The sequence below is a fragment of the Carassius gibelio genome, chromosome B2, assembly GCF_023724105.1.
Source record: "Carassius gibelio isolate Cgi1373 ecotype wild population from Czech Republic chromosome B2, carGib1.2-hapl.c, whole genome shotgun sequence".
Classification (NCBI taxonomy): domain Eukaryota; kingdom Metazoa; phylum Chordata; class Actinopteri; order Cypriniformes; family Cyprinidae; genus Carassius; species Carassius gibelio.
In genome coordinates this window covers 14,406,507-14,434,212 of record NC_068397.1, presented here as the reverse complement: position 1 = coordinate 14,434,212, position 27,706 = coordinate 14,406,507, and the positions used below count along the sequence as shown (strand labels likewise).

The window sequence follows — 27,706 nt, the reverse complement described above, 5'->3', positions numbered from 1 at the left end:
ACATGAAACTGGCCCCATTTACACTGTAAACAACTCAAGTTTCTCATTCAATTATTACACAAACTTAACCTTAAAAGCAATACAAATCATACTAATGGTGACTTAAATAAAAATAAAACATTAAATAATCATTTTATCTTTCATTACAGAAGTAAACATACAGATTCTCATTATTCCACGTTTTGACCAAGTACATAAAGCTAAATTATTCCAGCGCAAGGGATTATGGGTATTCCCACCAGGCCAGTCACAATGCTTCTCAAGTAGCTGTAAGCTTTTCAAGCTTTATTAAAAGCAAAGTCAAACTCTCCGTTTGACAAACTGCAGCATGTGTGTGTGACAAAATAGAAGTTTCTTACACTGTAAGTGCAAGGCTGTGTTTTGTCTGTTTGTGTTTCTCTGTGACAGGCTGGTTTAATTCCTCTACTGTAATCCTATTACATCTCACCATATTATTACCGAGATGTAACCACGATGTCCATGGCATTATTATCTGAGACAGTACACAGCAGACACAGGTACTCACAGCAAACACTCAGGTAAGAATGACATTTATCTACCTGTTCTGTTGTTAACTATACCTTCATTCAACAGACTGAAATATTCAAATTGTTACTTAAATATGTTTCTCTGAGATATTTATTTCAGGAATTACTGTACTTTATGTGGTGCTTTTGAAATTGCTATAAGGCCTAGTTCACACAGGACACAAAAAACACACACACACACAAAAAAAAAACTGGTGAGCGTTATATTTACCTAATAGTGTTCAATTATGTAAAATGAAACTCAGTAATTTCCATTTTTGGTGTTTAGGTCTATAATACTGCAACAACATATCTAAATACTGCCTAGGCCTTAGATAGACCTGCTGTGCATCACAACTGCAACTAGCACTTTTGCTAATGGAACTTGTTGAGGACAGTGGAAATATAAGGTAATCAACAAAGCGATCTGTAGGAGCTGGATTGAACAAGATTACTTCTGACGTATTTCTGAGCATGTCTTGTTCGTAGAATCCTGTGTACTAGCTGTTCAGCACATTTCTTAGCTATCCACATTCGTAGCGTTTTGAGAAAAAATACTGCATAAATGTAGGTGGTTTGTTGATGTTCAACATTTCCTTATTCAGGTTTATGTACGTGTAGCATTAGTACAATACTTTTACACACAAGAAGACATTACTCACACTAATATAATCTGATTCAAATTCTAATCCAACACTATAAGAAAGTAATCTGCTAATTCCACCTCAACCTGGATATCTGTAACATACTCTGACAGTGTCAAGAGCTCATGCAACAGAAATAAATTATGAAGACTAACTGCACTAGCATAACCCGTCATAACATAAAACGTCCCATGTGTTTGCGCATCTCAAATCATCCGGAAATATAAAGTAGAGCGAGGAAATGTCAACCACCTCAGGTCATTTCTTAGAGTAAATTGCACAAACTGGGCATATTCAGAGCAACAGCTTACTGAACAAAATTAATAAAAACAAAAACTTGTCTGTGTCATCAGGTCTCCTTAGAGGATTCATCATGTCAGGTTCACCTGAGATTGAGGAACTACCAGCAACACAAACAGGTAAAAAAAAAATTACTGATTTCGAAACAAGGAAAGATCTACATTTTAGAGTATCACACTGATTGCAGAACACATTCTGCTAGCCCATTCATTATTTCACAGTACTGATGAAGCAATACTGGATTTCTCACTCTTTATGCTTTGATACACCTATCATTATCTGTCATTAAAGGCTGCATTAGACTGTAGATCTGGAAACTGGTTTAACATGATTTATGCATCAATCCACTGATTTAAATGACAAACACCTTTGCATCTCAGGGCCCAAAGGTGTGATCCATGACTGGAGGAAGTTCAAACTTGAGAGTGAGGACCATGAAAGCATCCCTTCAAACAAGAGAGAGCTCCTTAGACAGATGTCCAACCCCAAATCCAGCAATGATGAGAGCCGGGAAAAACTCAACCGCAAGGTAACCGTAAAAAATTTCCCAACTGAGGTCTACATATAACAAGCACAATAAAATTTAATTCCTACAGCTTACTGGCTTGTACATAGTTACTCATTTTGTACAATTAACATTTCCTGCATTTTAAAATGATAGTAAAGTCATCAATCAAATTATGCAATGATCAAAAAATGTTAAGTAGATTTTCATGAGGTAATCACAGTGCTTTAAAAATCGTGTAACTACATTCTGCACTGGTTTCGATCAGGGGAAAAAAAAACCTAGGACTAGTTTGCAAAAGTAGATTTTCCAAAAAATTCTAAATACTCCCAAAATTTGATCAAATGTCTATTGTGAGCCAAGGATTCTAACGATATAAGACACTCTAGGAACGATTTACGATATGTGTGTATTATTGTACTTTTTGATCGCTGGAACGACCCCGTCAGTCCAACTGGGGCGAGCTTTGGTGTCATTGTAGACGATGTAAGTTTTATCATCTCTCCTAGTTTCAAGTCTCTATGACTTACAGGGTTACTCAAATCTTGCCTTGGAGGGCAAGTGCACTGCAGAGTTAAGCTCAAATCCTGATCAAACCTACCTGTAATTTTCTAATGATCCCAAAGATATTGATTTACAGGCTCAGGTGTGTTTGATCAGGATTGGAGCTAAACTCTGCAGTGCACTGGCTCTCCAGGGTAAGATTTGAATAACCCCGACTTACAGTTTGGTCTGCCCAAACAGTTTTAGGTGGAGAATGCTGATCCATGGCCATTCAAACAATTACTATAAGGTTTCAACGCTACTTGCTTGAAACCGATTTTAAGTGTTTGAGTGTTTCAAGTGTTGCTTTGCATGTTTATTAAAATTGCTGTGTTGCTGTGTCTGACCACATGCAGATGAGCATTCAGGAGTACGAAATGATCCAAGAAGAGGATGAAAGGTGTCTGCGTAAGTATCGCAGGCAGTGCATGCAGGAGATGCACGAGCGCCTGAGTTTTGGGCCTAAATTCGACGCTGTGTTTGAGTTGGATAGTGGGGAGGCCTTCTTGGATGTCATCGAGAAAGAGCACCATCTGACCCTAGTGATTGTGCACATCTATGACGACGGGATCACAGGATGTGATTCTCTCAACAACTGCTTGACTTGCCTGGCAGCAGAATATTCCACCATCAAATTCTGCCGAATCCGAGCCTCCGCCACAGGAGCGGCCGAGCGTTTTTCAGACGACGTTCTGCCCGCCCTGCTGGTGTACAAGGCTGGAGAGCTGCTGGGCAACTTTATGTGCATTACCAAGCATCTGAATGAGGAGTTCTTCGCTACGGATGTGGAGAACTTCCTAAATGAGTACGGCCTGCTGCCAGAGAAAGATTTTGCAGCCTGTCCCGTTGAGGAAGAGAATGTCGACGTGGAATAATTGAGGAAATTCAAAGGGAGGAAGTGAATTACATTAGTCAACCTGTCAGACTTGTTTCAGAGATAGATTGAGTATGACGCTCTGACTGGGCCATGACTTCAACAAACACGCACACCTCAAGGCATTTGCGAACACGTGATTTATAGCATTTAAATATGTCATAGCTTTATCAAAGGCACACAGTCATGCAGGGTTACATTTACATTACATTTACATTTTACATGTACATTTAATCATTTAGCAGACGCTTTTATCCAAAGCGACTTACAGAGGAGAACAATAAAAGCAGTCAGGTCAACAAGAGATCAACAACAACAGTATACAAGTGCCATGACAAGTCTCAGTCTAGTACAGAACGCAAAGCCAGGCTTTTTTTCTTTTTAATAAATGGTTCCCACACATTTTGACTAATGAGTTTCCGTGACTTTTCCATGCTCTTTAGTTTGTGATATCTGGATAAGGATTTTAAAAAATATTCAAATTTAGATTTACTCACTCATGAATCATTTTGACCTATCTATGAAGCAGATTTGCAGAGCTATGGTTAAACTCAGGTTTAAGTGATGACTTGACATCCTTTCCCAATCCCGTTCCCCTGCCTCTCCTCAAAACTATTATGTGAACCTGGACCACAAAATCAGTCATAAGGGTAAATTTTAATTTTTAATTTTAATCTAAATATTGAGAAAATTGCCTTTAAAGTTGTCAAAATTAAGTTCTTAGCAATGCATATTACTATTCAGAAATTAAGTTTTGATATCTTTATGGTAGGAAATTTACAAACTATCTTAATATCCTAATGATTTTTGGCATTAAAAGAAAAACTGATAATTCTGACCCATACAGTGTACTGTTGGCTATTGCTACAAATATACCCATGCAACTTATGACACATATGACTATTTAAGGCAACGATGCCCAAGAAATATTATTTTAAAAGTGTGAGGGAAAATAAGATTCACACAAAAATTTTACATTACATTAATATGGTTTGCAAAGAAGCTGATGGAATATTTATAGAGGAGATAATATGCACTATGTTCACAGGTTTGGGGTCAGTATATATATATATTTTTTTCTTTAATTCATCACAAATTCATTTAATTGATCAAAATTTATTGATTGAGCCATTTATAATTTTACAAAAAGAAAAAGGATAACCTTTTGAAAAGCATCATTCCAAGAATCCTAAAATTTTTTTTCGAGTTTCCACAAAAATATTACGCAACACAACAATTTCAACATTGTCATTAAGAAGTGTTTTGTGAGCACCAAGAATATTTCAATGATTTCTGAATGATCATGTAATACTGGAGAAATGACTGCTGAAAATAGCTTTGCCATCACAAAAATAAACAAGACTTTAAAAAAATATTTAAATAAAAGCTACTTTAATTTGTTATTCACTTAATACGACCGTTTTACTGTATTTTTGATCAAAAGAAATGTCTTTCAGAACATACTGACCTCAAACAAAAAGTAGTGTACATTCATTACAGAAATGGAATTGTTTCTGCTGACATTTTTCAGGTATAGAAACAGAATTTTTAAATCTTATACAATTGCCTGGTTTTCTGTGATTATGGGAATTCTCATTTGCAGAGAATGAGAGTAGCCTTCTTATTTAAGCATGCTTAGGCTTGCAACATGAAAGTTAAACTGACAAACAGTACTGGTCATCCTTTGTGTATTGAGCCGCTATCTGCTTAATTAATAAAAAATATGAAATAATGTGATTTAATTTGGTGTAATGCTGCACTCCATGACAGGATGACTTACTTCAATAAAACACAAGGAAGTCCAAAGACACTCCTCGTTCCTTTATGTCTTCATGACTGGCTCTGTGCTACAAATGCCATTCCAGGTAAAACATGTCTTGACACGTCCTAAACTAAACCACTGCTTAAACAAAAAACTAAATGACTTTGTTAATGATGCAACATGATGATTAAAAGGTGGTCCAACAAGTTACTCTAAATGTTTCAGTGCCCAATCACATTCAAATGTGATCAGTTTTAATGGCTTTGCGATGTAGAAATCATAAAGTATGTTTTAACAGCTGGTCCAAGATCTGAAAAAAAAATCAAATCCCCTGATTTAGAAGGAAGGAGAATCATTACCCATTACATCACAAAAATTATCACAAAAATAGTTTTCAGTGATTATATTTCATGCCAAGGGCATTTTCCATTCAGTTAAAGTTAATAGAACAGTTCCTTTATGCCTTTAATGCTGCGCTGTTACAGAAGCCAGAGGAAACTGGTTTGATAATCACATGACAAATGGCACAGTGACAATATACTGAGGAAAGAAAAAAAACATTTAATTTCAGAAGAAAATGAACCCATCAGTGAATGTTGGGGACATAATCCTCTAGAATGTATTTGTATTGTGTAACATTAAGATTTGGCTTGACCCAAATAGCCAAGGAGTCTCCATATACTTTTGCCTTATATTGTATTTTATATATTTCTATAATAGTTCAACTTATTATATATTTTTTACAATTATATTTTAAATCATATTTAACATCACAGAGTATAATTATACAAACATACACACTCACTTAGGCATAGTTACACAATCATTCATACAAAAGTTTTAGCTTTTTCCATTAATTGAAATACAGTAGAGATGTGACTGTGGCAAGGAGAGCAACGGCTGCTGCTATGGCCACACCTGCATGTTTGAGAAAGAGAGAGAGAGAGAGAGAGAGAGGTCATCAGTCACCAAGAGGTGGAAATGGACCAATGGAAATGCTAGAATGTCTCTAGGAATTATATGAATCACACAAAGATAGATATGGTCACATCAGCCCAACTAACAACCAACATGGAGTCACTCACACTGTATCATTATACAACCTACTGTTATCGTTACCTACAGTCAAACCAAAATTTATTCAGACAGCTTCAAAGTTTTTCACATTATCACAGCTTATTCACTGTAGTTTAGAAAATAGTCATAAAATAGAACTCAGAGTTAAACTGTCTCAGAACAAATTGATAATGCCAAAGAACTTTGATAGAAAGGTATGTAATGAATTAAGTTGAACAGCTGTCAGCTGTTAAATTCAAATACATTATTAGATAATACCAATTTAGGTCAACCAATTACCAATCAACCAAACTTAATTTTGCTATCCTCACTTACATGATTGAACCTGGACCCATATAAAAAAAATTAAATATATATTTTTTTACAAAAACAAATATGCACAAGGAAAGGCGGACTTATGAGGACATAACCCATGTCCCAATTTTTCAAAATGCTTGTAAACCCTACAGAATGAGTTTTATTTTGAGAAAGTAAAAATGCACAAAGTTTTTTCTGAGGGTTAGGTTTATGGGTAGGGTTGGTGAAGGGCCATAAAATATACAGTTTGTACAGTATAAAAACCATTACACCTATGGGATGTTCCCACTTTTCACAAAAACAAACAGGTGTGTGTGTTTGTATAATTATATAATATATATATATATATATATATATATATATATATATATATATATATATATATATATATATATATCTCTGGTGTCTGAATAACTTTTGGTTTGACAGTGTATCGTTGAGCCTCATTTAATGCTGAATAAATTTCATTGCACACAGAGAAATAGAGGGATATAATAAATGGGGATATCCATGATATAAATGGGGATATCCGTTTAAAAATTATTAATTCAGAATAACTTACCCGCATAATATTGAGGGGCTTTCTGAATTATGGGATTTTCAGCTTGGATTTCTGAGATGACATGCTTACTGGAATCATCATCATGGCTGTCCGTTATCTCAGATCCAGAAATAGCGGAAAATACTAAAGAAAAAAAACATGCACAAACGTGTAAATAACTTAACTAGGTATCGCAGGCTTATACCAATGAAGATGAGGAAATGACACAAGGGGAAAAATAAAAAGAGGAAAATAGTCTCCTCTTTCCAAGGTAAAGGTTGTGTTGTGGTAAAGACGATTATCCAAAATTCCCAGAAGGGCTTGTTGTTAAAAGGGATCAGACATTCTATAGCCTGTGGCTAGTCATATTACCTCTTCAACATTTTTCCTTCTAACCATACATGGAAACCACTGGTGGGCAAACCTAATCTTGTTTGAACACGAGGCCAGGTGTAGCTGGCTATGATATGAGGGTGTGTCACAAGAGGGCTGTATGCACCTATTTAGACATGGTTTAACCTTTGGTACTCTATAGGCACACACCTATACACATTCTTTAACCATAAAGCTCCTACAATACTTGAGTTCAGTCATCCCTGAATCCTAACGACTTTGCAAGGACTTGCTCTACATTGCACAATGCCCTAGTCACACATCTGAGGACCACTTACAAAAGCCCTAGGTGTGATCTTTGTAAACCAATACAAATCGATTTACAAAATATAACATTCAAATAAGCCATGTTATAACATGAGACACTCAAATAAAGTGAGAGCATTAATTAACCCTAAAGTCTCCTAGTGAAATATGGAAACCTACTGCTCTCCAAACTAGTATCTATGTCCTCTTCTGGTGTTTCGCAGTCCAGCATCTCTTTCAGACGCTCGGCCACATCAGCCGTACTTTCGTCTGGGAACATGTAGTCACACACAGACAGGCCAGAGATGGGCATCGGTGCAAACACACGTCGAGGAAGAGCCTGCTGCCCACTGCACAAACCTAGAGAAACAAAATGGGAACTTGAATTATGAATACACTGATGATGAACTATGAATACATTTATTTTTCTGCCACGTTTAAACGTTTTTACTCCATGAAGACAATCGTGACAACCTACTGCCATCTAGTGGCAAGTTTGATGTTTGAAAAAGTTTGTTGTGGAACTGTTTGTTTTGGGATAGTGACAAGATATGTTCGTAACCATTGCAATGGATGTCAATGGGAACCAAAACTGTTTGGTTACTAATATTCTTCAGAATATCTTCTTTTATGCACCTCAGAAAGAAGAAAGACAAACACATTTGGAACAACATCTTTGGGTGAACTATCCCTTTTAAAAGCACATGTAAGACATGATGGACTACTGTACCTTTCTGACTCCCTTCATTTATTAAAAGATCTTCCAGAAACATCTCCACTCTGAAGCAAACCGTGTTTATGAGGTCTCTCTTAATGGCCTACCAGTACAAAGGAGAATTTAAATCAGTATTAGTCTTCTCAAAGACGATAAATAACAGGCAAACAGGGAAAAAATGTTATGGCTGTTAACCAATAAATGGCTAGTATTAAATCTTTTTGTCTAAATAAATGAATAGTAAAACAATAAAATAAATGAATTCAGGCATTACAACATCATAATGTACAGTATAAAAAAGTATTTACTTAATTGCTAGTATATATATATATATATATATATATATATATATATATATATATATATATATATATATATATATATATATATATATATATATATATATATACATACATACATACATATACACACACACACACACACACACACACATACAATTTTGTCTCATAACAATATGGTAGTGATGCATTGCACATCCCGAAGCATAGAGCAGTATGAGTAGGCATTAATGACCTGTGCTGCATGTCTGACTTTGGGTTTGTTGTTGTGGATGTAGGCCCTGCAGTGAACCACCCCTCGAACCCTCATGGAGCCACTGCACACCTGAACCAGAGCAGTGCTCCGCTCATCCAGCTCTGACTGTTCCTGTGACATTGATGAACCTATTAAACATTTGACAATACAAACATATACGTCCCACAGATATGTATACACTATTATAAGATAAGACCCTCACGTCTGAGACAAAGATCCGTGTTGGCAGTGTCTGACGATTGGTTGTTTTGGGGTTCTTCTTCTGAAAAAAGAACAAACATGTGCCTGAGCTCAAACGTAGCATCAGCATGACAGAGGAATGAGAGAGTTTTTACCTGTCCTGATATGAGTTCAGAGTCATCTAATGCCTGCCTGCCATTTACGAGACAGTAAGCAGCCTCGATCTGTTTAGCCCACCTCCTGAGACCATCCTGGACAAGGGGAGCAAAGAAGATTTAGTTCACTACATGGCAACTTACTCTGCTTATATCCTTTTCTCAAATCTTCATTCTTTACACAATCGTTCACAGGTAAAACATTATCTTGTTTTCATATATACCCATCTCACCTTCATGCACTTGTCTGTGTTATCAGAAGAAGATCCTGTCACAGGGATCTGCAGATCTACCTCAACAGAGCAGGTCAGCATGGGCCAGGACGATGAGATACTGGTCTGATACTTCCAGTCTGCTGGTTTGGCTGAACTCTAGAAATTCAATAGTATATAAAACACAGCTAAATACACTATTTGCCAAACTATTCTAAGCTTTATGACAAAAAAAAGTGTCTCTTACCTTTGGATCTTTTACATCAAATGTTTTGCAGACGAGTCTGTACACTTTAAGTCAAGGATCATGCAAACGTATGTGGTTATTCATATAAAGTGATGCTTTTAGATCACAGAGTTTAATAGCTGGAGGCAGTGTGCAGGATACTTCTTTGTTTTGGAGCAGATATGCAGGGTGACTCGATCAGTCACATCCTCCTCTGACAGTTCCCACAATCTCCCCTTAATTATGTATTTCTCCATGGCAAATATAAGCTATGTAAAGAGACCAGCACAAAAATAAGGGATTAACTGATGATGGCCTACTAAATCACCTTTAATGAAACAAGCTCAAATGTGATCCAGTCAATTTCGAAATTATTGCTATAATGTATTTAATTAAACTTAATTAAACAGATAAATAATAAATGAAATATATATATTTTTAATTTTAAACAATACATCAAGGCCCATACCCTTTTTAATGCATTTTGGGCATCTTTGGAGAGTTCAGGTGGGGTCAATAAAAACAGGCCAAGAACACTAAGACCCCCTGGTAACATGCGGGACACCTAGAATAAGGAACATCAAAACCCTTTACACTGTAACTAGACAGTAAAACATTTCAAAGCCACCGTGCAAGTGGTAAGACATCAGGCTAATCACCTGCTTGGCATGTTCTGTGACCCACTCCACATCAATGTCATCCAGTGGGCCGACCCCTTTCGAAGCCTTCGGCTGCCCCTCACTCTCCCTGTGAGGAGTCTGCACAGCCAGCACCACAAAATCTCTCTGAGGAGAGGACTACGAAAAGAAAAGGATAGGAAAAATAGTTGTGTGTACTGACATTATTAATTATAAATGAGTTTAGTTTCCTTACTTGACCAGCCAGGAGTCCGGTCACACATGATCCAGGAGCTGCCTGAAGCCCACTAAGATATTCCTCCACAGCTTCATCTACAAAATAACTTCTACCCATTCTGCCTCTAAACATACAAAAGACAAATAAAAAAAAAAAATCTATATTGTGCAATATTAACCTGCTTGCAACTATAAAATGACAACCAAACATATGTTACCATTTCAAAATAATGTTAAAATACCTTTATACTGCATTTTTACTGAGAAAATACCAACATTTGGACAGGTATTGGAGTTGTTAAGGGGATACATTTTATTTTTATTATTATCATTATTATCCATGAAGTTCAAATGAGCATTCAAATCAGTGTCGGTCTTCTTAATGACAGTGATTAATAGTGAAATGTATTTAGTCAGCCTTTTGATCATGACAAATATTGCGTGAAATAATTTTCATATTATGGCTGATAACAATAAACTTAAAATATGTGACCCTGGAGCACAAAAGCAGTCTTAAGTCGCTGCTGTGTATTTCAAGCAATAGCCAAAAAAAAACAAAAAACATTGTATGGGACAAAATTATTGATTTTTATTTTATGCCAAAAATCATTAGGATATTAAGTAAAGATCATGGTTCATGAAGATATTTTGTACATTTCCTACAGTAAATATATCAAAACATAATTTTTGATTAGTAATATGCTTTGCTAAGAATACACATGGACAAATTCAAAGGAGATTTTCTCAATATTTAGATATTTTTTTGCACGCTCAGATTCCAGATTTTCAAATAGTTGTATCTCGACCAAATATTGTCCTATCTTAATAAACCGTACATCAATTGAAAACTTATTTATTCCGCTTTCATATAATGTATGAATTTCTAAGAATTGACACTTCCGACTGGTTTTGTGGTCCAGAGTCACATATGCTATTTAGTTGAAATAAAATACTTAAAAATAAAAGTAATTGTTTTAAATGCTAAAAGTAAATTTAGGAACCAGGCATCGTAACGAATAGAATGAAAAATGTGACCCTGGACCACAAAACCAGTCATAAGGCCATTTTTTTACAATTAAGATTTGGAAGTCAAATAAATAATCTTTCCATTGATGTATTCTTTATTATTAAGATTTGACAATATTTGTCCGAGATATAACTATTTGAAAATCTGGAATCTAAGAGGGCAAAAAAAATAATAATAATGAGAATTCTAAAGATTGAGAAAATTGGCTCTATAGTTTTCCAAATTAAGTCCTTAGCAATGCGTATTACCAAACAAAAGTTAAGTTTTAATACATTTTCATTAGTAAATTTATAAAATATCTTCGTGGAACATTATCTTTACTTAATATCCTAATAATTTTGGCATAAAAGAAAAGTCAATAATTCTGACCAATACAATGCATTTTCGGCTATTGCTACAAAATATACCTGCGTGACTTAAGACTGGTTTTGTGGTCCAGGGTCACAAATTAATATAATTCTAATTAGATTTTAGTTTTGAGCAGTCACTGTTTCTACAGCTGAGCTCAAAATGAAGAACAGAAGCAGTTGAACTTTCTAATTATGAATGAAATCAGAAAGCTTGCACAACATATAAAATCACGGTATTTTAGAAAACAATATAACAACAGTGTTCCACAAAATATTGCAAAGAAAATCTTCAAATCTACCTTCAGACTACGCACACTTCTTCAGACAGCTGATGAGTTCTCAGTGGACTCAATACGTGTGACATATCGTCGCATCTAATACACGCACCTCAGTTCAAGAGCTCTGATTGGACAATACGTCCGCAAGTCCGTGATGCTTTGCGGCTTAAGTTTACATCGCTCAATTATGATGTAAGGGCAGCTAACTGCTAATGCTAACTGTTGCAGTGTGCCGGAGAGATGGCGGCACTTCTTCAGCAAACGCTGGAGAGAACCGAGATAAACAAACTACCGAAAGCAATTCAGAACAAGCTCGAGAAAGTTCTGTCAGAGCAGCAGACGGAAATAGACTCTCTGAAATCCCAGCACGAGCGATATAAAGCAGACTGCGGTGAGTAACGCTAGCAGGAGGGCCAGAGATTCATTCAACAGTCTTCTGTTCTGTTTAGGTATCATAAGTGCATTTATACTGATTCAAGACTTTGAAGAACATGTTGTCTGGTTAATTATTTTGTAAAAGCTTGTTTGTTCCGCACATATGAGCTACTAGATTGTGTCTACTGCTAAATTCTTAATATAAGATAATTCTGAGAGTTGGTGGCAAACCACAGAAAACGTTTGGCTCATGCTTGTCTGTTTTTCCGTTTTTAGCCTTGAACTTCATGTATGCAATTGATCAGATCTCTAGATAAAGAGATGTTATAAATGTAATATAAGCACACAAAGCCTCCCCTTTTAACCATCATTAATTCATTCTTACAGTTAATTCAGTTTTAATAATAAATGCGTTGCCATGAAGTGTCAAAGGAGCTGTCAGTAGGATTTGTCGCAGTAAAATGTTACTTTTTTTCTTTTTTTAATGAACAGAGCAACAGTACTTTAATCTTGAGAAGAAGCTAACTGAGAGTCAGGAGCAGTTCTTGTCCCAAAGCAAAGAGTATCACAGTATTAAAGAGGAGAACAGCCGTCTCGGTAAGTACTATGTGTTGTTTTGTTTTTAATATGGGGATTGTATTGATGTGGCATTAATGTATGTAACATAAGTGTGCTTGTTCTTTCTTAAAGCTGAGGAACTTAAGAAGTTAAAAGATATAGAGGAAGAGCAGGGGACAACGCAAGAGGTAGCTACGATTCTCTCACCTGTCATGCTTCATACGGACCTTCATGCTTGAGCAGTTAAAGATGATGAAAATATCCCAATGTTTTTGCATTTCAGAGTAAGCCACCAAGAGCCAAGTATGAAATCGAGGCAGAAAACCGAGAGCTCTCACGGATGCTTGAGAAGAGATCTCAAGAAGTGGAAAACCTCAGCGGTATTATGAGTTATTTATGACACTGTCGTTTGCATGAGTGATCAAGCTTGTCATTGACTTTGGAGTTTAATGGCGTAAACCAAATAGGATTGTTTTCATTACTTAATTGAACAACTTTAAGCACTTTTGGAGCACCAAAATATCAGTCCAAATAGATGTGAAATTTCACAATTCTCAGTACCATAGCAAACCTTCTATGTTTTGGACCTCAGTTTTTATTTATTTATTTTTTTAAGTTAATTATTAATATACATTATTCAGTAATGTTTTGGTCAGTAAGATTTTTTAAATGTTTTTAAAAGAAGAGTCTTATGTTCTCCAAGGCAATTTATTTGGTTAAAAATAGGCTAGAAACACAAATATTGATTTTGAAAAATGGATAAATATTTCTCTATTTGAAAGTATAAATAAAAGATTCCTGTGTTGGCAAAGCTGAATTTTTAGTAGCGAATACTTCAGTCTTCAGTCACATTCTAATATGCTCAGTTGTGCTGCTTAATTTGTATTTTTTTGTAATTTTATTTATCCCCCGGGATTCATTGAGGAATATAAGGTTCAAATAGCAACATTTATTTGAAATGGAAATATTTTTTAGAATTACTTTTGGTCAGTTTAATTAACCAATTTAGTTTTTTTTTTTTTTTTTTCAAAAAAAATTATATTGACCCCAAACTTGGTTTAAATGTTAGTATGTAAAATGAAAACAGTGGAATGTAGCTATTAGGTATTTGTAAATGAATAAATATTAGGTATAGTCAAGTAAACCGTTGGTAAAAGTTGGTTTTTAATTTAAAAGTACCAATGCTTTTGACATCCATAATTGCTAAAATGTATCTTCTTTTTATTATACAGAGGATCTTAAACGTCTCAATGACAAACTTGTGGAGACCAACACAATCAAGATGGAGCTCCAGCTTAAATTAGATGAACTTCAGTCATCTGAGGTTTCCATTCAGGTGAATAGTGACTCCCATTCAGTCGTTCTTTCTCTATAATGCAAGAATACATCTGATGACAAGTCCATACATTGATTTGATTGTTTGAAAGGTTTGCTGTGTTTCTTTCTCATTAGTATCGTGAGAAGCGGATGGAACAAGAAAAGGAGCTCCTTCAGAACCAGAACACATGGCTGAATTCAGAGCTGAAGAGTAAGACGGATGAGCTATACACACTATCCAGAGACAAGGGCAAAGAGATCCTGGGGCTCAAGTGCTCTTTAGAGACCAAGAAGGAAGAGGTGTGAGGAATTTGAGATCCTTAGTTATCAGTTGAGCTATATCCGTATTAGATTCTCTTATATGCAACAGTCTTATGTACTGTCATAATCAGGTGACCAGACTTCAGGACCAAGTGAACACGCTGAAGAAAAACAATGACAACATGCAGAAGAGTACCGAGGACATGATGAACAAGCTGAAAGAGGTTCACTATCACATTCCTGTTCTTATTTAGTTTACCATTTCACATGGAAGAAAATTTAAATGAAGGTTGCGTTTTGTCTTCTGTTTTAGGCTAAAGACCAGCGGGCCTCCATGGAGGAAAAGTATCGCAATGAGCTGAATGCTAACCTCAAACTCTGTAATTTGTACAAGGTCAGTTAATGTTGATATCTGTTGTGCAGGGTCTAATGTTAACGTATGGTATGATTCAAATCTGAATCCTGTTGTGTTCACAGAATGCAGCAGCAGACTCCGAAGCCAAAAACACTGAATTGAACAGAGCTGTAGAAGAGCTCAACAAACTGTTGAAGGAGGCGATGCAAGGTTCGAAAATTAAGCATATTTAAGTTAATCTACTTTATATATCTTTGTCGTTTATTTTAGTTCATTGCTGTAGCGTAGACATCGGAGAATGGCGCTAACAGTCAAGATCTATCTAATTTTTCACAAATTTCAATTTAATCTCTTCTAATATTTAAAAATAGTTAATGTAAAAGGATGGTTGAGGACATTGCATTGTGGGATATACTATCTAAAATACTGTGTAGTATATTGCATGTTCAAAATATGTTCACAGTATGCATTCTGTAGATGTAGTAGTATTGTAGTATGCTTCCATAAACATATCTATTGTCTTGTTTTAGGTTTAGTTACAAATGTTCTATCATTGCCTCACTGTGAATGTTGTCAAGTTTAGATGTTATGTGGTGTTAAGCAGATACTCTGTCTCTAATCAACAGCTAATAAAGGCACAGAGAAGAAGCTGTCAGAGCTGCAGAGTGTGAGGGAGAGAGCAGAGGCTGATCTACAAGAGAAGGTCAGGCATCTGGAGAAAGAGCTGGAGAACGCCAACACACGGCTTGCAGACTTGAAGCGGAGAGGTAATAATGAGCACAGGCTGAAGAATCTCTTCTGGGTAATTACATTGTCATCTCATTAATTTTTTATTTGTGTACTTCAACAGGTGTTCCAGCTCTCACCGAAGAAGAGCTGACAAACCTCTCTCCAACTGCAGCTGCGGTGGCCAAGATTGTTAAGCCGGGCATGAAGCTAATGGAGGTAAAGAAGATGTTTTTCACAAACAACTAATTTTGTGTGTATCAGTATAAGTAACGTTCCTACATTCGCTTTCAGCTGTATAATGGCTTTGTGGAGGCGCAAGACCAACTGCACCTGGAGAAGCTGGAGAACAAGCGTGTGCACAAGGTTCTGGATGAGATAGTTTCGGAGGTGGAGACCAAAGCCCCCATCCTGAAACGCCAGAGGGAAGAATATGAAAGCATGCAAAAGTCCATGAGCAGCCTTTGTGCCAAACTGGAGCAAGCTATGAAGGTTTGCACACATTTGAAGTAGATGGCAGAGGAGAAGAACACATGATGGTGGTTTGGTGTGACATTAATCTGTCTTTTCTCTTGCATATCAGGAGGTCCATCGGCTGCAGAAGGAGACAGATGAAGCAAATAAGAGAGCTTTAGGGCTAGAGAGAGATAAGCAGAGATCAGAGAGACAACTAACAGACATGTCTGAACAGGTAAGCCACTCACTGACTGTCTGTTGTAATAAACATTGAGATGTAACACTTAGGGGTTTGCAATATGTATCTATAATAATATTGAAATTGTTGTTTTGCCTTAAGCGTACACACTTTCTGTGTGATGTAACCTATTAGAATGCAAAATTCTATATATGGGGGCAAAAATGTTGATTCTGTATGTATATGGCACAAGCAAGTGTGCTGTTTTCCCAAATATAAGCACGATTAGAAATGTGTAAAAAATTAGTAAGTTTATATCGTGTTACATTTTAGTCTGAATATTGTCTGTTTCGTTATTGCACACCCATATCAACACTTAATCTTAGCCTCAGACAACACTGTAATTCTTATGACAATCGACATACGTTTCCACATTCTTTTTTTCATGATTCAGGTTAGTGTGCTGCTGGTGGAGGTGGAGGAAGCACGTGGTAATCAGGTGGTGCGTGAGGATGTGAGCTCAGCGGTGAGCAGCAGCTCTGAGGTCCAGGGCTCACGGCAGGTGGCATTCCGCAGCGTCCAAGAGCTTCAGCAGCAGAACCAGAACCTGCTGGCCCAGATCAGAGATCTGGAAGAGCAGAGAGAGAGGGACCAGAACCAGGCGAAGACTGCCAGGTACTGACCATCTAACTTACATTAGTGCTCATCTTAGAGAAGGTCTTCCAGCAAAATCAGTAAAAACTAAAAATAAACATTCTCACCAGGCAAACAGAGTTGGAGCAAAGTCTAGAGAAGATTCAGAAGGAGCTGGAGCAGATAAAGGAACAGCTAAACCACCAGAAGCAGCTGGCTGACTCTGCCACCCGGCAACGAGACATGTACCGTATCCTGCTGCAGACAGCCGGAGTCGAGCTTCCACCACAGGGTAAAGATTTACTCTTTAGGGTTTGCACTCACACTAGGCACACTTGCCTTGAGCCAAGCCCGAGCGCGATTATCCCACTCCCCTGCTGGCCTGGACTCACTTTGCACTTTTCTGGGCCGGAGCACTAGGGCTGTCGTGGTTAAGAAATTTCCCCTGCGGTTATTATGTGTGGCTCAACATCGGGATATGCGGTTTAACATACCTAATTTATCCTGATTTTGCTGCATACAAGGCTCTATCGTTGAGTTATGTAGCATATATTGTTGCTTTTTTAACTGACAGAGAGACACGTTTAAAAAAATTTTGTTTATTGTTAAATAAATTTTTTTTAAAGAAATCAAAAAGTTCTAACATGTATTACACACGTATTTGTGCGTGACTTTGGACAGCAGCAGAAATCTAGACTGATTATCGCACCATTACTGGCCCACCAGGACAGTGGATTCGCGTTTGAGTCGATGCACTCCTCAAGCAGATAGCGTGTGAGCTCATTATCTGCTCATGCTCTCTTGGGTATGGGCACTGACGCGGAGGTTGTCCGTGACTTCAGCAGGTATGCCTGTTACTTTCACGGCTGTATTTTTACAGATTTCACAAAGAAATAAAATAAAATAAAACCTGATGAGCCCTGATTATGAATGCAAGTCGTTTAATAACACGTTAAGCCTTATGATGGTTTATTAAACGCGTTGAATTCATATTCAGGGATCATCTGATTTTTTGTAGATAGCATACTTTATTCATATGATGTTTAGTGAGTTTGGTCTGTTAATATCACTGTATTAGTACATTAAACCATGTTAAGCGCTTTTCATGTTAAGCATTTTAGAATGCCCCGATGACCTCAAATTATATGTATTGCTATATACATCACCTTGTCTTGTCCTAGTAGTGCCTATTTACCGTATACAATGGCATTTGAAGCATATTGTATGTATTATAAACAGTGAAATAATCGTGTATTTCACTGAAATTCCAGAATCGTATCAAGCTATGTAGCGCATAAAATGTTTATGGTTAACCAATTTAATATTCTACATCTTATTCTTTCTGACAACAAGTAACTTGAATGCAGCAAGGTCATAATCATGACTTCATATGTGGGAAATAGCAGTTTTCGATAGTTTATGAAGGGTGTTAGAGAAGCCATCCCCCCTCAGCACAGTGAAGTGCATCATTTTGTGGTCCATTATTTTGAGTCTTTGGGACACGTTGACACATGACCCCCTCACAAAGTTTTGCTCAATATATTGCACTTTTGCTGCTCAGAAAATGTTCACACAATCGTATACAGCATGTATCAGAAGTTTCGTGATCCACTGCGGTTAGCGCTCACACTAAATGCGTACCATGGCCAAGCCCAACTGAACCATGCTCTGGCCCAGCTCTTCCAAGCGAGCCAGGGCCAGCTAAACGTGCCACGCCATGATCACACTAGTCAAACGATCCAGGCTTTGGGGGGGCAAACGTGCTCGGGCACAGTTAAAAACGCCATATTGTGAGCCAAAACAGTCTCTTTTTTTCTGGCTTTTAACCCAAGTGTTATCTTAAGGAACTAATTTCCCTGTGTCTGTGTTCAGGTTCAGAGGCTGGGTCTCAATCCATAACCCCCAGCAGGGCAGGACCTATTGCCACCAGATCTGCACCTCTGAGGGCTGCAGCTACAGAGTCTGTCCAGGCAACTCAGGCTAAAGCAGCACTTAAACAGGTTAGTCATATTGACTTGCTTTGGTGTTTTAAAAGATTAAGCTAAAAATGTAATGTCATTTTATTCCAAGCCTGTATGATTGTATTTTTTTTATTTAAAAGAGGAGCATAAACATTGTGCTAGACTGCTCTTCTCATTTGAACATTGAACATTTAGTATTAAGCATTAAACTGAATGTTTTCTTCTCCCAGCTTAATGATGCCTTTACAACATATAAAAAGGAGAAGGCAGAAAACGACAAGCTTCTGAATGAACAGATTGAGAGGCTTCGTGGTCAAGTGTCTGATTTGCTCTCACAAAAAGCTAAACTTTCCTCTCAGCTGGAATTTGCCTTCAAACGGTGAGCACAATTTGCCTGAAATATCTCCCATTGCAATCTAAATTTAAGATGGTTTTTAATGTTGTAACGTGAGCAAAGCTAGCTAAAGCCACAGCTGCACGTGTACAGTTAATGCATGTGGCTTTCATCATTTTCTTTCTGTCTTTGCCAACACTTCAAACACACAACAAATGCGCATTGGTTTTCCATGATACTAAAGAGATCATGAAATGGAGAAAAAGAGGTTATACAACAAGAAAAAAATACTGCAACTTGTGATGCCATGATTTCCCTCAACACGCCCCTTAAAGGGTTAGTTCAAGATTTTCAAGATTTTTTTATTCGTCACATACAAAAAAATTATATATAGCATATATAACCAGCAGTGAAATGTGAGTTCAGCCAAATATTAAAATCATGTCATTAATAAATTACCCTCATGTCGTTCCAAACCCGTGTGACCTCCGTTTATCTTCGGAACACAGTTTAAGATATTTTAGATTTAGTCCGAGAGCTCTCATTCCCTCCATTGAAGCTGTGTGTACGGTATACTGTCCATGTCCAGAAAGGTAAGAAAAACATCATCAAAGTAGTCCATGTGACATCAGAAATATTAAAAATATTATCATTTTTACGGATACTGGAGTTTTTCGGTGCAAGCTTATTAAACTAACCTTGAGAACCATTATATAAAGTGTGATGAGTTTTCTTAGTGGAGAATGTCGAAATACAAATTGAATTTAAAAATATGAAATTGAATCCAAATTACATCTAGCTTCTAAAAAGAATGAAATCGTTCAAATCTAAATTGGTCCATGGCAGGTATGAGATGCTTCAGGAAAATGTGAATGCCTTTCGACGAGAGATTGAAGCCCTCCATGAGAAGAATCAAAAGATGACTGCCACTCATCAGAGACATGAGCAAATCATTCACACGATGACTCAAGACCTAAGGGAGGCCAATGAGAAACTGGCCATGGCTGAGGTAAGAAGAAGGTATAATAAACTGAATGGACTATCAACAAACCATTCAGTTTAAATGAAATTGTTTTTCCCTCTCTTTGACAGTTGCGTGTTGAGAACATTCGCAAGGAAAAAGACATTTTGAAGCAAGTGGAGAACAGACTGACCCAGGAGAGAGAGTCCATCCTGACTGAGCAGCGGGGCCAGAGCCTCCTGCTTACCAACCTCAAATCCATTCAGGTACAGCTTGTCCACATATCCCAACCAACTTAGTCAAAGCACTCTTATCTTTGAGCCTTTTCTTTTAACTTCCTCAATATGTTACAGCTTACCATGGACCGCTCTGAGACTGAGACCAAGCAGCGCTACAACAACCAGATTCAGCGTTTGGAGAAGGAGATCATTCAGCTTAAGAAGAAGCTGGAACAGGAAGTGGAACAGAGACACGCACTGGAACGCAACCAAGATGTAAGCTCGTAAAATTCACTTCCTTTTTAGTAGGGTCATTTACTATTGTCAACTAGTCGGTGGACCTGTCTACACCTGACTAATGTCTCTCATTTCTATCGACTAGGTTCAGCTGCTGGAGGCTAAGAAGCAGTTGGAGACACAGACAGCACTACATCAGAAGACTAAGGAGCTGCTAAGAACTGCTGAACAGCAACTGAAGAACAACGAGAACCAGAGCACGGTGCCTAAGCAGCCTGTTAGGACATTACCCAGAGGTAAACATAGAAGGTGAAATTGTGAGTGTCATATTTTCCAGTGCTGTGTAACTCAAGGTCATGTGATGCACAGTTTCAGCTCCCAGTGTTCCTCAGCAAGAGGTGGATGAGCTCCGTGCACGTCTACAGCAGACCGAAGAACAGAATTCGGACCTGAAGGAGCGTTTGAAGAGCACCACCACCCACGTAGAGCAGTACAGATCCATGGTGCTCAGCTTGGAGGAGTCCGTAAACAAAGAGAAGCAGGTATTAGTCTGCTTCAACCTGATCAGAAGTCATGTGACCATAGTACAAAAAAAAATATTGCCCTGTGTTTCACTTACAGTTGGCTGAGCAGGCACGCACCTCCACTGACAGCCAGCTGAAGACATTGCGGGAGTTGAACCAGCAGCTGGAAGCCCGGTTGGTGGAAGCAGAAAAGGAAAAGCTGGAGCTCCAGCAGGAGAAGATGAAAGCTGTGGAGAGCGTTGAAGAACGGGTATGGAATCCACTCATCCATGTTTTTTGTAGCTATTTTAAATAGGAAAGTTCTGAAGATTAAAACCATTTGTTTAGGTGAAGGAGCTGAAAAGGAGCATGACAGACATTCAGACAGAGCTTCAGGATGCCCTTCATAGAGCTTCGGAAGCGGTTGCCCAGGAGCAGAGAGCCACGCAGGACAGCAAACTACAGGTGGATGTGATCCTCCTGGGTCAAGTCAGATAATTGTTTGTTTCTCACAACTACCCACTGATTTTCTTTGATGCTGACCTACCTGTGTCTTATTTCGGGTTTCAGGCTAAGCTGGCTGCAGAGGCTCAGAATAAATATGAGCGAGAACTCATGCTGCATGCTGCAGATGTGGAAGCCCTACAGGCTGCAAAGAAACAGGGACAGCAGTCAGTACTGTCCATGAAGCAGCTTGAGGATAAAGCTCAAAAAGCTGCATCTGAGCTGCATCAGGGCCGTATCGACTGGCAACAGCAAGAAAAGAGACTGCAGGTAAACTCTTGTTGTTGGCAAACGTAGAACTGGAAGATGCATTTCTTGATTCGGCTGAAAACAAAATATATTTTTTTAAGGAATGTTGATAACCAAATAGTTTTGGTGCCCATCGACTTTTTATTTTTATTTTTTTTGTCTATACACTGGAAGTCAAATGGAACTGAAACTGTTGAGTTATCAACACTCTTCAAAATATCTTATTGTCCATTCCACAGAACTAAAAGTCATACAGGCTTAGAAAAACGTCAAAAAATGACAACAGATTTTTCCATTTTTGGGTGGATTATGCCTTTAGCGTAATAGCCTTTGTTGAGCTATTACTTGATTGAATTCCTCTACATTGTTCCTCTTCAGGAAGAACTTTCTAAAGAGCAAAAGAGAGCAGAGGAGCTGCAGAAGCAGAACACCATGCTCCACGAGCAGATGGAGAACCTGAGCAGCAAGATAATTGCCTCCACCCAGCAGCAGAGCACTGGAGAGAGCAGTCTGAACATCTCTCTGAATGAAGAAGGCAAATCTCATGAGCAGATCCTGGACATTCTCAGGTAAAAACCTCATCAGTGAGCCCTTTCAATGAATGACATGCTGTTAAATTGCTGTTAAAGTGATGTGGCCTTTCTTTTTCAAAAGGTTTGTACGGCGGGAGAAGGAGATAGTTGAGACCCGGCTAGAAGTAGCTGAGGTTGAGACCCTGCGCTATAAACAGCGCATGGAGTACCTGGAGGGAGAGCTGAAGGACCTGCAGGACAGCCTGAATGCAGAGAGAGAAAAACTACAGGTCCTAAAAAGTGTTTTTGCATCATTTTCCCAAACTTGCACTGCACTGGCATGAGTTTGTGATAGCTCTGCCACAAACTCATGACAATTTTATTTTCCCACAGTGTTTCTATTTATTAAATTTTGTTTTTCCTTATACATTTGATGTTATATAAATGCAATATTTTTTTACATACATTACATTTGATTGCTGCTGCACAATTATAGATGCCTATGAGAAAGTTTTTAACATCAAGATGTTCAACACTTCACCCAACTTGATCAGATTTTGAGAAATATTGGATGTTCTTTCAATCAGTTAAGCTCTCAAATCCACAGGTTACAACGAAGACTTTGGCACAGCAGGAAGACATGATGAAGCGAGTGGAGAGTATGAGCGCTCTGACTGAGACCAACAAGATGCTGAAGAATGAAAAGAACAGACTGGAGCATGAACTACAACAGACTCAAGCAAAGGTAAGCCTTTAAGTGTGCATCAACAGTTATATATAATCATATCTAGCTAAAGTTTGTGATACATAGACATTGTTTATTTGTTTCAGACATGGCCAATCAGATTTTTAAGTCTGAGGTTTTTATATATATAAGAATAACAAATTAACATGTACTGTAAGACATTAATTGTCACATGATGTTGCAGATGCGCAAGCTGGAAGCAGACATCAAGCCCCTGCAGGACTCCAATGCTGAGCTGAGTGAGAAGAGTGGCATGTTACAGGCTGAGAAGAGACTCCTGGAGGAGGACGTCAAGCGCTTGAAGACTCGAACACAGGTCTCACGCGTGAATTTCTGTACCTTGAATGTAGAAACTTCTTTTAAACATCACCAGTATGTTCAGTTCAGTTGAATTCAGTCAGACTGGTAGTATGGAGGTTCTTAGTTTTTAACACTTTGATTTAATTGGTCATGCAGCAACTTCTTAGTCAGCAGAAGGACAACGATCAGGAGGAAACTAAAAAGCTTCATTCTGAAAGGGAGGTCCATCTCAAACGCATCCAGCAGCTCATAGAGGAGACAGGGAAACTCAAGAATGAGGTGGCCAGGTCAGTGTGCAGTTGGTTTGAATCATTCTATTTTTTTTTTATATGTGATTTTATTGTTGGTTTGGCCTTAACAGAACTCTTCATTCTTCGCCTACCAAACAGGAGCCAAGCTTCAGTCACCACAGCTCAGAGCCAGGTGCAGAACCTGCAGGATAGCCTTGGGAAGCTCACCACTGAAAGGGACAATCTGAAGAAGGACCTGCAGGCAAAGACCGTGGACATCCAGGAGAAAGTCAAAACCATCACACAAGTCAAGAAGATCGGCCGTCGCTACAAAACCCAGTACGAAGAGCTCAAAGAACAGCATGATAAGGTACACCACAGCATATGGTGCTTCTCCTTTTTTAAATATTACCAGTTTAACCAATGAAGAAAAAGGTCCTGAATTAATTTGTCACACCTCTCTGACAGATGGTGGCAGAGGCTGCCTCTAAGCCAGCACAGGAGCAGGAAGACCGTCAGGCCTCAGTGCAGGAGATTCAAAACCTGAAGAGCTCACTGAGTCAGACACAGAACAGAACCTCAGAACTGGAGACTCAGCTGGACAGCATACAGAAGGTACTCATTTATGGCTTCATGTGCTGCTCTGACAAACAAGCCTACCCCTCGGTGGGACAAACTATTATATGAGATGATCCTTTTTTTGAATTGGTGCCCATAAAGGTTAAAAATGTAAGGTCTGAAACACAAAAGATCAACCATGAAAAAAACTCACTGGTTCCTGCGGAAGCTGAAACGTGCTTGTGGGACACACAAGAATGAACCTCATTGGTTTGAGCTTCTGTTTACCATCTGCTCTGTGCATGTCGGTCATTTTTATATGTGAATAAAAGTCTAAATTAAATCTTTAATTTCTGGGTGAACTACTCCTTTGAGTCTACATTAGAATAAAACTCTCAACATACAAATCAAACAGTTAATGCTTCCTCACAATGATTGCTTTTACAGAGCCCACAGCTGTATAGTTCCTCAAAGCCCTGGGACGTCTGGTCTTGTGCTGTAAAAGTACACGGCACACGGTCACAAACATTGCCAATGTGGGCTTCTCTGGTTTGGCTCACATTATATAACTGTAATAAAAGCGCTTAATCCAGGAAGTGAGAGAGTAATAGAGTGTTATTTGTTCATTTACTATTAAGACCGTGAGGTGAGAACTCAGTCTGATGGAGTGAGACGAATGTTTTGTTGGGCTTTTGGAAAAGAGTTTAAAGAGGGTTTTTTTTCTGGTCCGCCTTCATCGTTGCTTATGAAGTGTTTGTTGACTTCGTAAAAGTGATGAAGAGAATAACCTCAATGAGACTGTCAGCAGTGCGTTCAAAACACATGTGGGATGTTTGTGTGTGCAGACGGTGCAGGAGCGTGAAGCCGAGGTGAAGAGCCTGCAGGAGCAGCTGGCACAGGTGCAGCCGGAGCTCAGCCGTCTGAGAACAGAGCTACAGGAGAAGAGTAACCTGGAGGAGCAGCTCCGACAGCAGATCGCGGAGAAAGAGGAGAAGACCAAGAAAGCCTTCATGGGTGCCAAGCAGAAGATCAACCAGCTCAACAGTTCGTAAACCAGAACAAGCAACACGCACAAATCCTGCTGATACTTTGTCTATGTAGTAAATTATGGCCATTATTTACAAGTTAAAGGGTTAGTTCACCCAAAAATCACCCTTATGTCGTTCTAAAACCTTAAGACCAAATTAAGATATTTTTGATGAAATCCAAGAATTTTTGGTCAGTTGGGCTGAAAGATTTGACTCTTCTTATACGCAGGGGCATTTGTAAATTTTTGCCCAATAAAGTGTTCTTATAGATGCAAATGTCCTTTCACTTTATGCCCCATACTGTTCTCTAGCAAGTAGCAAATCATGGTTTTGAGGCTGTTGGCCTTTAGTTACATCCTCCATCCTAACATCCCTATATTCAATGGGTTTTAGGTGCGAAGGAGCAGTTGGCAAAAGAGAATGAGGAGCTGAAGCAGCAGAGGGAGGAGCTGGAGGTGAGGATGAGTGCACTCAAGTCCCAGTATGAAGGCCGCTGGAGCCGACAGGAGAGAGAGCTGAGGGAACTCCGTGAGCAACAGGAGAGACACGGAGATCAGAAAGAAGATGCCCAGGAGCCTGGCCAGAGCAAGGTGCAGCACCACAAACGCACTTTGTACAAATTTATGTAGAAATACTGTGTGTTATGAATGTAGAAAAATATGTATGAACACTGCGTGACTTTATTTGCATTCATGGATTTTTACGGTTATGTTGCATGTGTCTGACAAGAGACTTCCTGGGCTTTATTTGCTGAGTGAGAGGATTTAAGGAAATATTTGATCATCAGAGCACTTGTGATCTCTTCTAGGTTCAAGAGGCACAGAGGTCATCAGATGCTCGCCAGATCACTCTCAAACCCACACCTGCTGCTGACAGAGGAGGGTAATTGTTTAGATCCACCTAATTTTGCTCTGCGGAAGGAAGCTATTTTCCATGTACATGCAAGAATTCTAGCGGTGTTAAATAATGTCTTTATATTCTGTCTGTTAACAGCGCCAGTACATCTGAGCCGCCCACAGCTAACATCAAGCCCACACCAGTTGCTGCCGCCACCAGCAAGCCTTCACCGATCGCAGGGAGCAAGTCCACCCCTAGGGCAAGCATCCGCCCAATGATAACACCCGCTCCCGTGACTACGCCCACAGCCACAGTCATGCCCACAACACAGGTGGAAACGCAGGAAGGTATGGCTGGAGTTCAGGCTTTGACATCTGATAGGACTTGTTAGTCCACAAGTTGTAAATTGGTTGTCATTGGTGTGTTCCCTCAGCTCTCCAGTCCACAGAGGGCACAATGGAGCATGTGACGGTCTTCGGGAGCACCAGCGGCTCAGTGCGCTCCACCAGCCCTAACATACAGACCACACAGCCGATTCTCGGCCTGCAGCAGAGCCAAGCCACTGCGTTTGTCCAGCCCACTCAGCAGCAGACCAGTCAGGAGCCAGCAACGACACTAATAGAAGCAGTTCATAGCTCGCAGATGGAGAGGCCGTCCACCTCCACTGCTGTCTTTGGTACAGGTACGAAGAACCATGAAGAAACACATATTCATAGTCTTACTTGACTTATTTAATTCAATAAGGTCAGAAATAATGTTAACTAGCCAAGCAGATGATAAAAGACCCATTTATGTTTAAGGATAAAATGCTGACTATGATATTATAAAGACAACAATGTAATATTTGATATGTATTAATATTGTCCTAAATTTTTCACTGACCCATCCCCCTCCCTCTATCCCAGCACTCCCTTTATTAATGAGGTTTCTGACTAACATGTTGTTCTTCTGTCAGTGTCAGCGACAGCAGGCTCATCTGTGTCCAAGCGAGTGCGAGAGGAAGAGCAGGAGAGCTCCACTGAGGTGACCGACACCTCACAGGATGACCCCACCCACCCCCCCATCACGAAGAAGCTCCGCATCATAAGAAGAATGGGCCTGGAGGTGAGCGGCGTACGAACATCTGCACCTGTCGTCATGTGGGGGTGGCTTGTTATTTAATACGAAATTGGCCTGATTTAAAAAGGAAACTTCCTAGTTTGTGAAAGAGATTCTAAAAATCCTCCTACTGCATTTAGGTCAGTTTTGACTGTGAAGAGGTGCGTAAAAATAGTCCATAGTTGTGTAACAAAACTTTTTTAATTAAGAGATAATAATGTTGCAATAACATGAACTTTAAATAGGCATTTGCTCATTAATGAGAAGTTATTGATCAGATACAATATGGTTTTAGCTGAAAAATATTACGT

General features: G+C 38.7%; 3 protein-coding genes across 5 annotated transcripts in view; 2 read left to right on the top strand and 1 right to left on the bottom strand.

The window, feature by feature from the left end:
- Positions 1-464: 464 nt before the first annotated feature.
- On the top strand, positions 465-5,203 carry LOC127950610 (phosducin-like). The gene is made up of 4 exons (XM_052547765.1): positions 465-539; positions 1,525-1,590; positions 1,852-2,000; positions 2,876-5,203. Exons 2-4 carry the CDS (start codon positions 1,545-1,547, stop codon positions 3,392-3,394), a joined length of 714 nt encoding a protein of 237 aa, XP_052403725.1. The 5' UTR covers positions 465-539; positions 1,525-1,544; the 3' UTR covers positions 3,395-5,203.
- Positions 5,204-5,543: 340 nt separating this feature from the next.
- On the bottom strand, positions 5,544-12,415 carry odr4 (odr-4 GPCR localization factor homolog). 3 transcript variants are annotated; one of them, XM_052547761.1, is made up of 14 exons: positions 12,283-12,415; positions 10,626-10,731; positions 10,412-10,549; positions 10,222-10,317; positions 9,915-10,021; positions 9,774-9,810; positions 9,548-9,685; positions 9,315-9,410; positions 9,182-9,241; positions 8,959-9,090; positions 8,440-8,527; positions 7,890-8,069; positions 7,092-7,214; positions 5,544-6,073 (listed from the first exon to the last, which is right to left on the bottom strand). In XM_052547761.1, exons 2-14 carry the CDS (start codon positions 10,722-10,724, stop codon positions 6,009-6,011), a joined length of 1,359 nt encoding a protein of 452 aa, XP_052403721.1. In that variant the 5' UTR covers positions 10,725-10,731; positions 12,283-12,415; the 3' UTR covers positions 5,544-6,008. The 3 variants fall into 3 exon arrangements, with proteins under 3 accessions (XP_052403721.1, XP_052403723.1, XP_052403722.1); XM_052547763.1 differs by having other exon boundaries at positions 8,959-9,084; positions 12,283-12,339; XM_052547762.1 differs by having other exon boundaries at positions 10,626-10,725; positions 12,283-12,334.
- Positions 12,374-27,706, top strand: part of tpra (translocated promoter region a, nuclear basket protein) — a 22,649-nt gene continuing 7,316 nt past the window's right edge. Inside the window, exons 1-38 of the mRNA XM_052547759.1 lie at positions 12,374-12,652; positions 13,129-13,233; positions 13,327-13,382; positions 13,478-13,574; positions 14,427-14,530; positions 14,647-14,811; positions 14,904-14,996; positions 15,086-15,166; positions 15,250-15,337; positions 15,754-15,894; positions 15,978-16,072; positions 16,148-16,345; positions 16,437-16,544; positions 16,942-17,162; positions 17,252-17,412; positions 18,993-19,120; positions 19,312-19,460; positions 20,262-20,424; positions 20,508-20,642; positions 20,730-20,870; positions 20,977-21,127; positions 21,201-21,373; positions 21,453-21,605; positions 21,683-21,799; positions 21,905-22,108; positions 22,466-22,656; positions 22,742-22,889; positions 23,207-23,344; positions 23,529-23,660; positions 23,801-23,931; positions 24,034-24,244; positions 24,343-24,489; positions 25,278-25,476; positions 25,854-26,050; positions 26,269-26,342; positions 26,454-26,644; positions 26,731-26,979; positions 27,253-27,401. Coding sequence (XP_052403719.1) covers positions 12,502-12,652; positions 13,129-13,233; positions 13,327-13,382; positions 13,478-13,574; positions 14,427-14,530; positions 14,647-14,811; positions 14,904-14,996; positions 15,086-15,166; positions 15,250-15,337; positions 15,754-15,894; positions 15,978-16,072; positions 16,148-16,345; positions 16,437-16,544; positions 16,942-17,162; positions 17,252-17,412; positions 18,993-19,120; positions 19,312-19,460; positions 20,262-20,424; positions 20,508-20,642; positions 20,730-20,870; positions 20,977-21,127; positions 21,201-21,373; positions 21,453-21,605; positions 21,683-21,799; positions 21,905-22,108; positions 22,466-22,656; positions 22,742-22,889; positions 23,207-23,344; positions 23,529-23,660; positions 23,801-23,931; positions 24,034-24,244; positions 24,343-24,489; positions 25,278-25,476; positions 25,854-26,050; positions 26,269-26,342; positions 26,454-26,644; positions 26,731-26,979; positions 27,253-27,401 — 5,535 coding nt within the window. The 5' untranslated portion in view covers positions 12,374-12,501. The remainder of the gene's footprint in view (positions 12,653-13,128; positions 13,234-13,326; positions 13,383-13,477; positions 13,575-14,426; positions 14,531-14,646; positions 14,812-14,903; positions 14,997-15,085; positions 15,167-15,249; positions 15,338-15,753; positions 15,895-15,977; positions 16,073-16,147; positions 16,346-16,436; positions 16,545-16,941; positions 17,163-17,251; positions 17,413-18,992; positions 19,121-19,311; positions 19,461-20,261; positions 20,425-20,507; positions 20,643-20,729; positions 20,871-20,976; positions 21,128-21,200; positions 21,374-21,452; positions 21,606-21,682; positions 21,800-21,904; positions 22,109-22,465; positions 22,657-22,741; positions 22,890-23,206; positions 23,345-23,528; positions 23,661-23,800; positions 23,932-24,033; positions 24,245-24,342; positions 24,490-25,277; positions 25,477-25,853; positions 26,051-26,268; positions 26,343-26,453; positions 26,645-26,730; positions 26,980-27,252; positions 27,402-27,706) is intronic.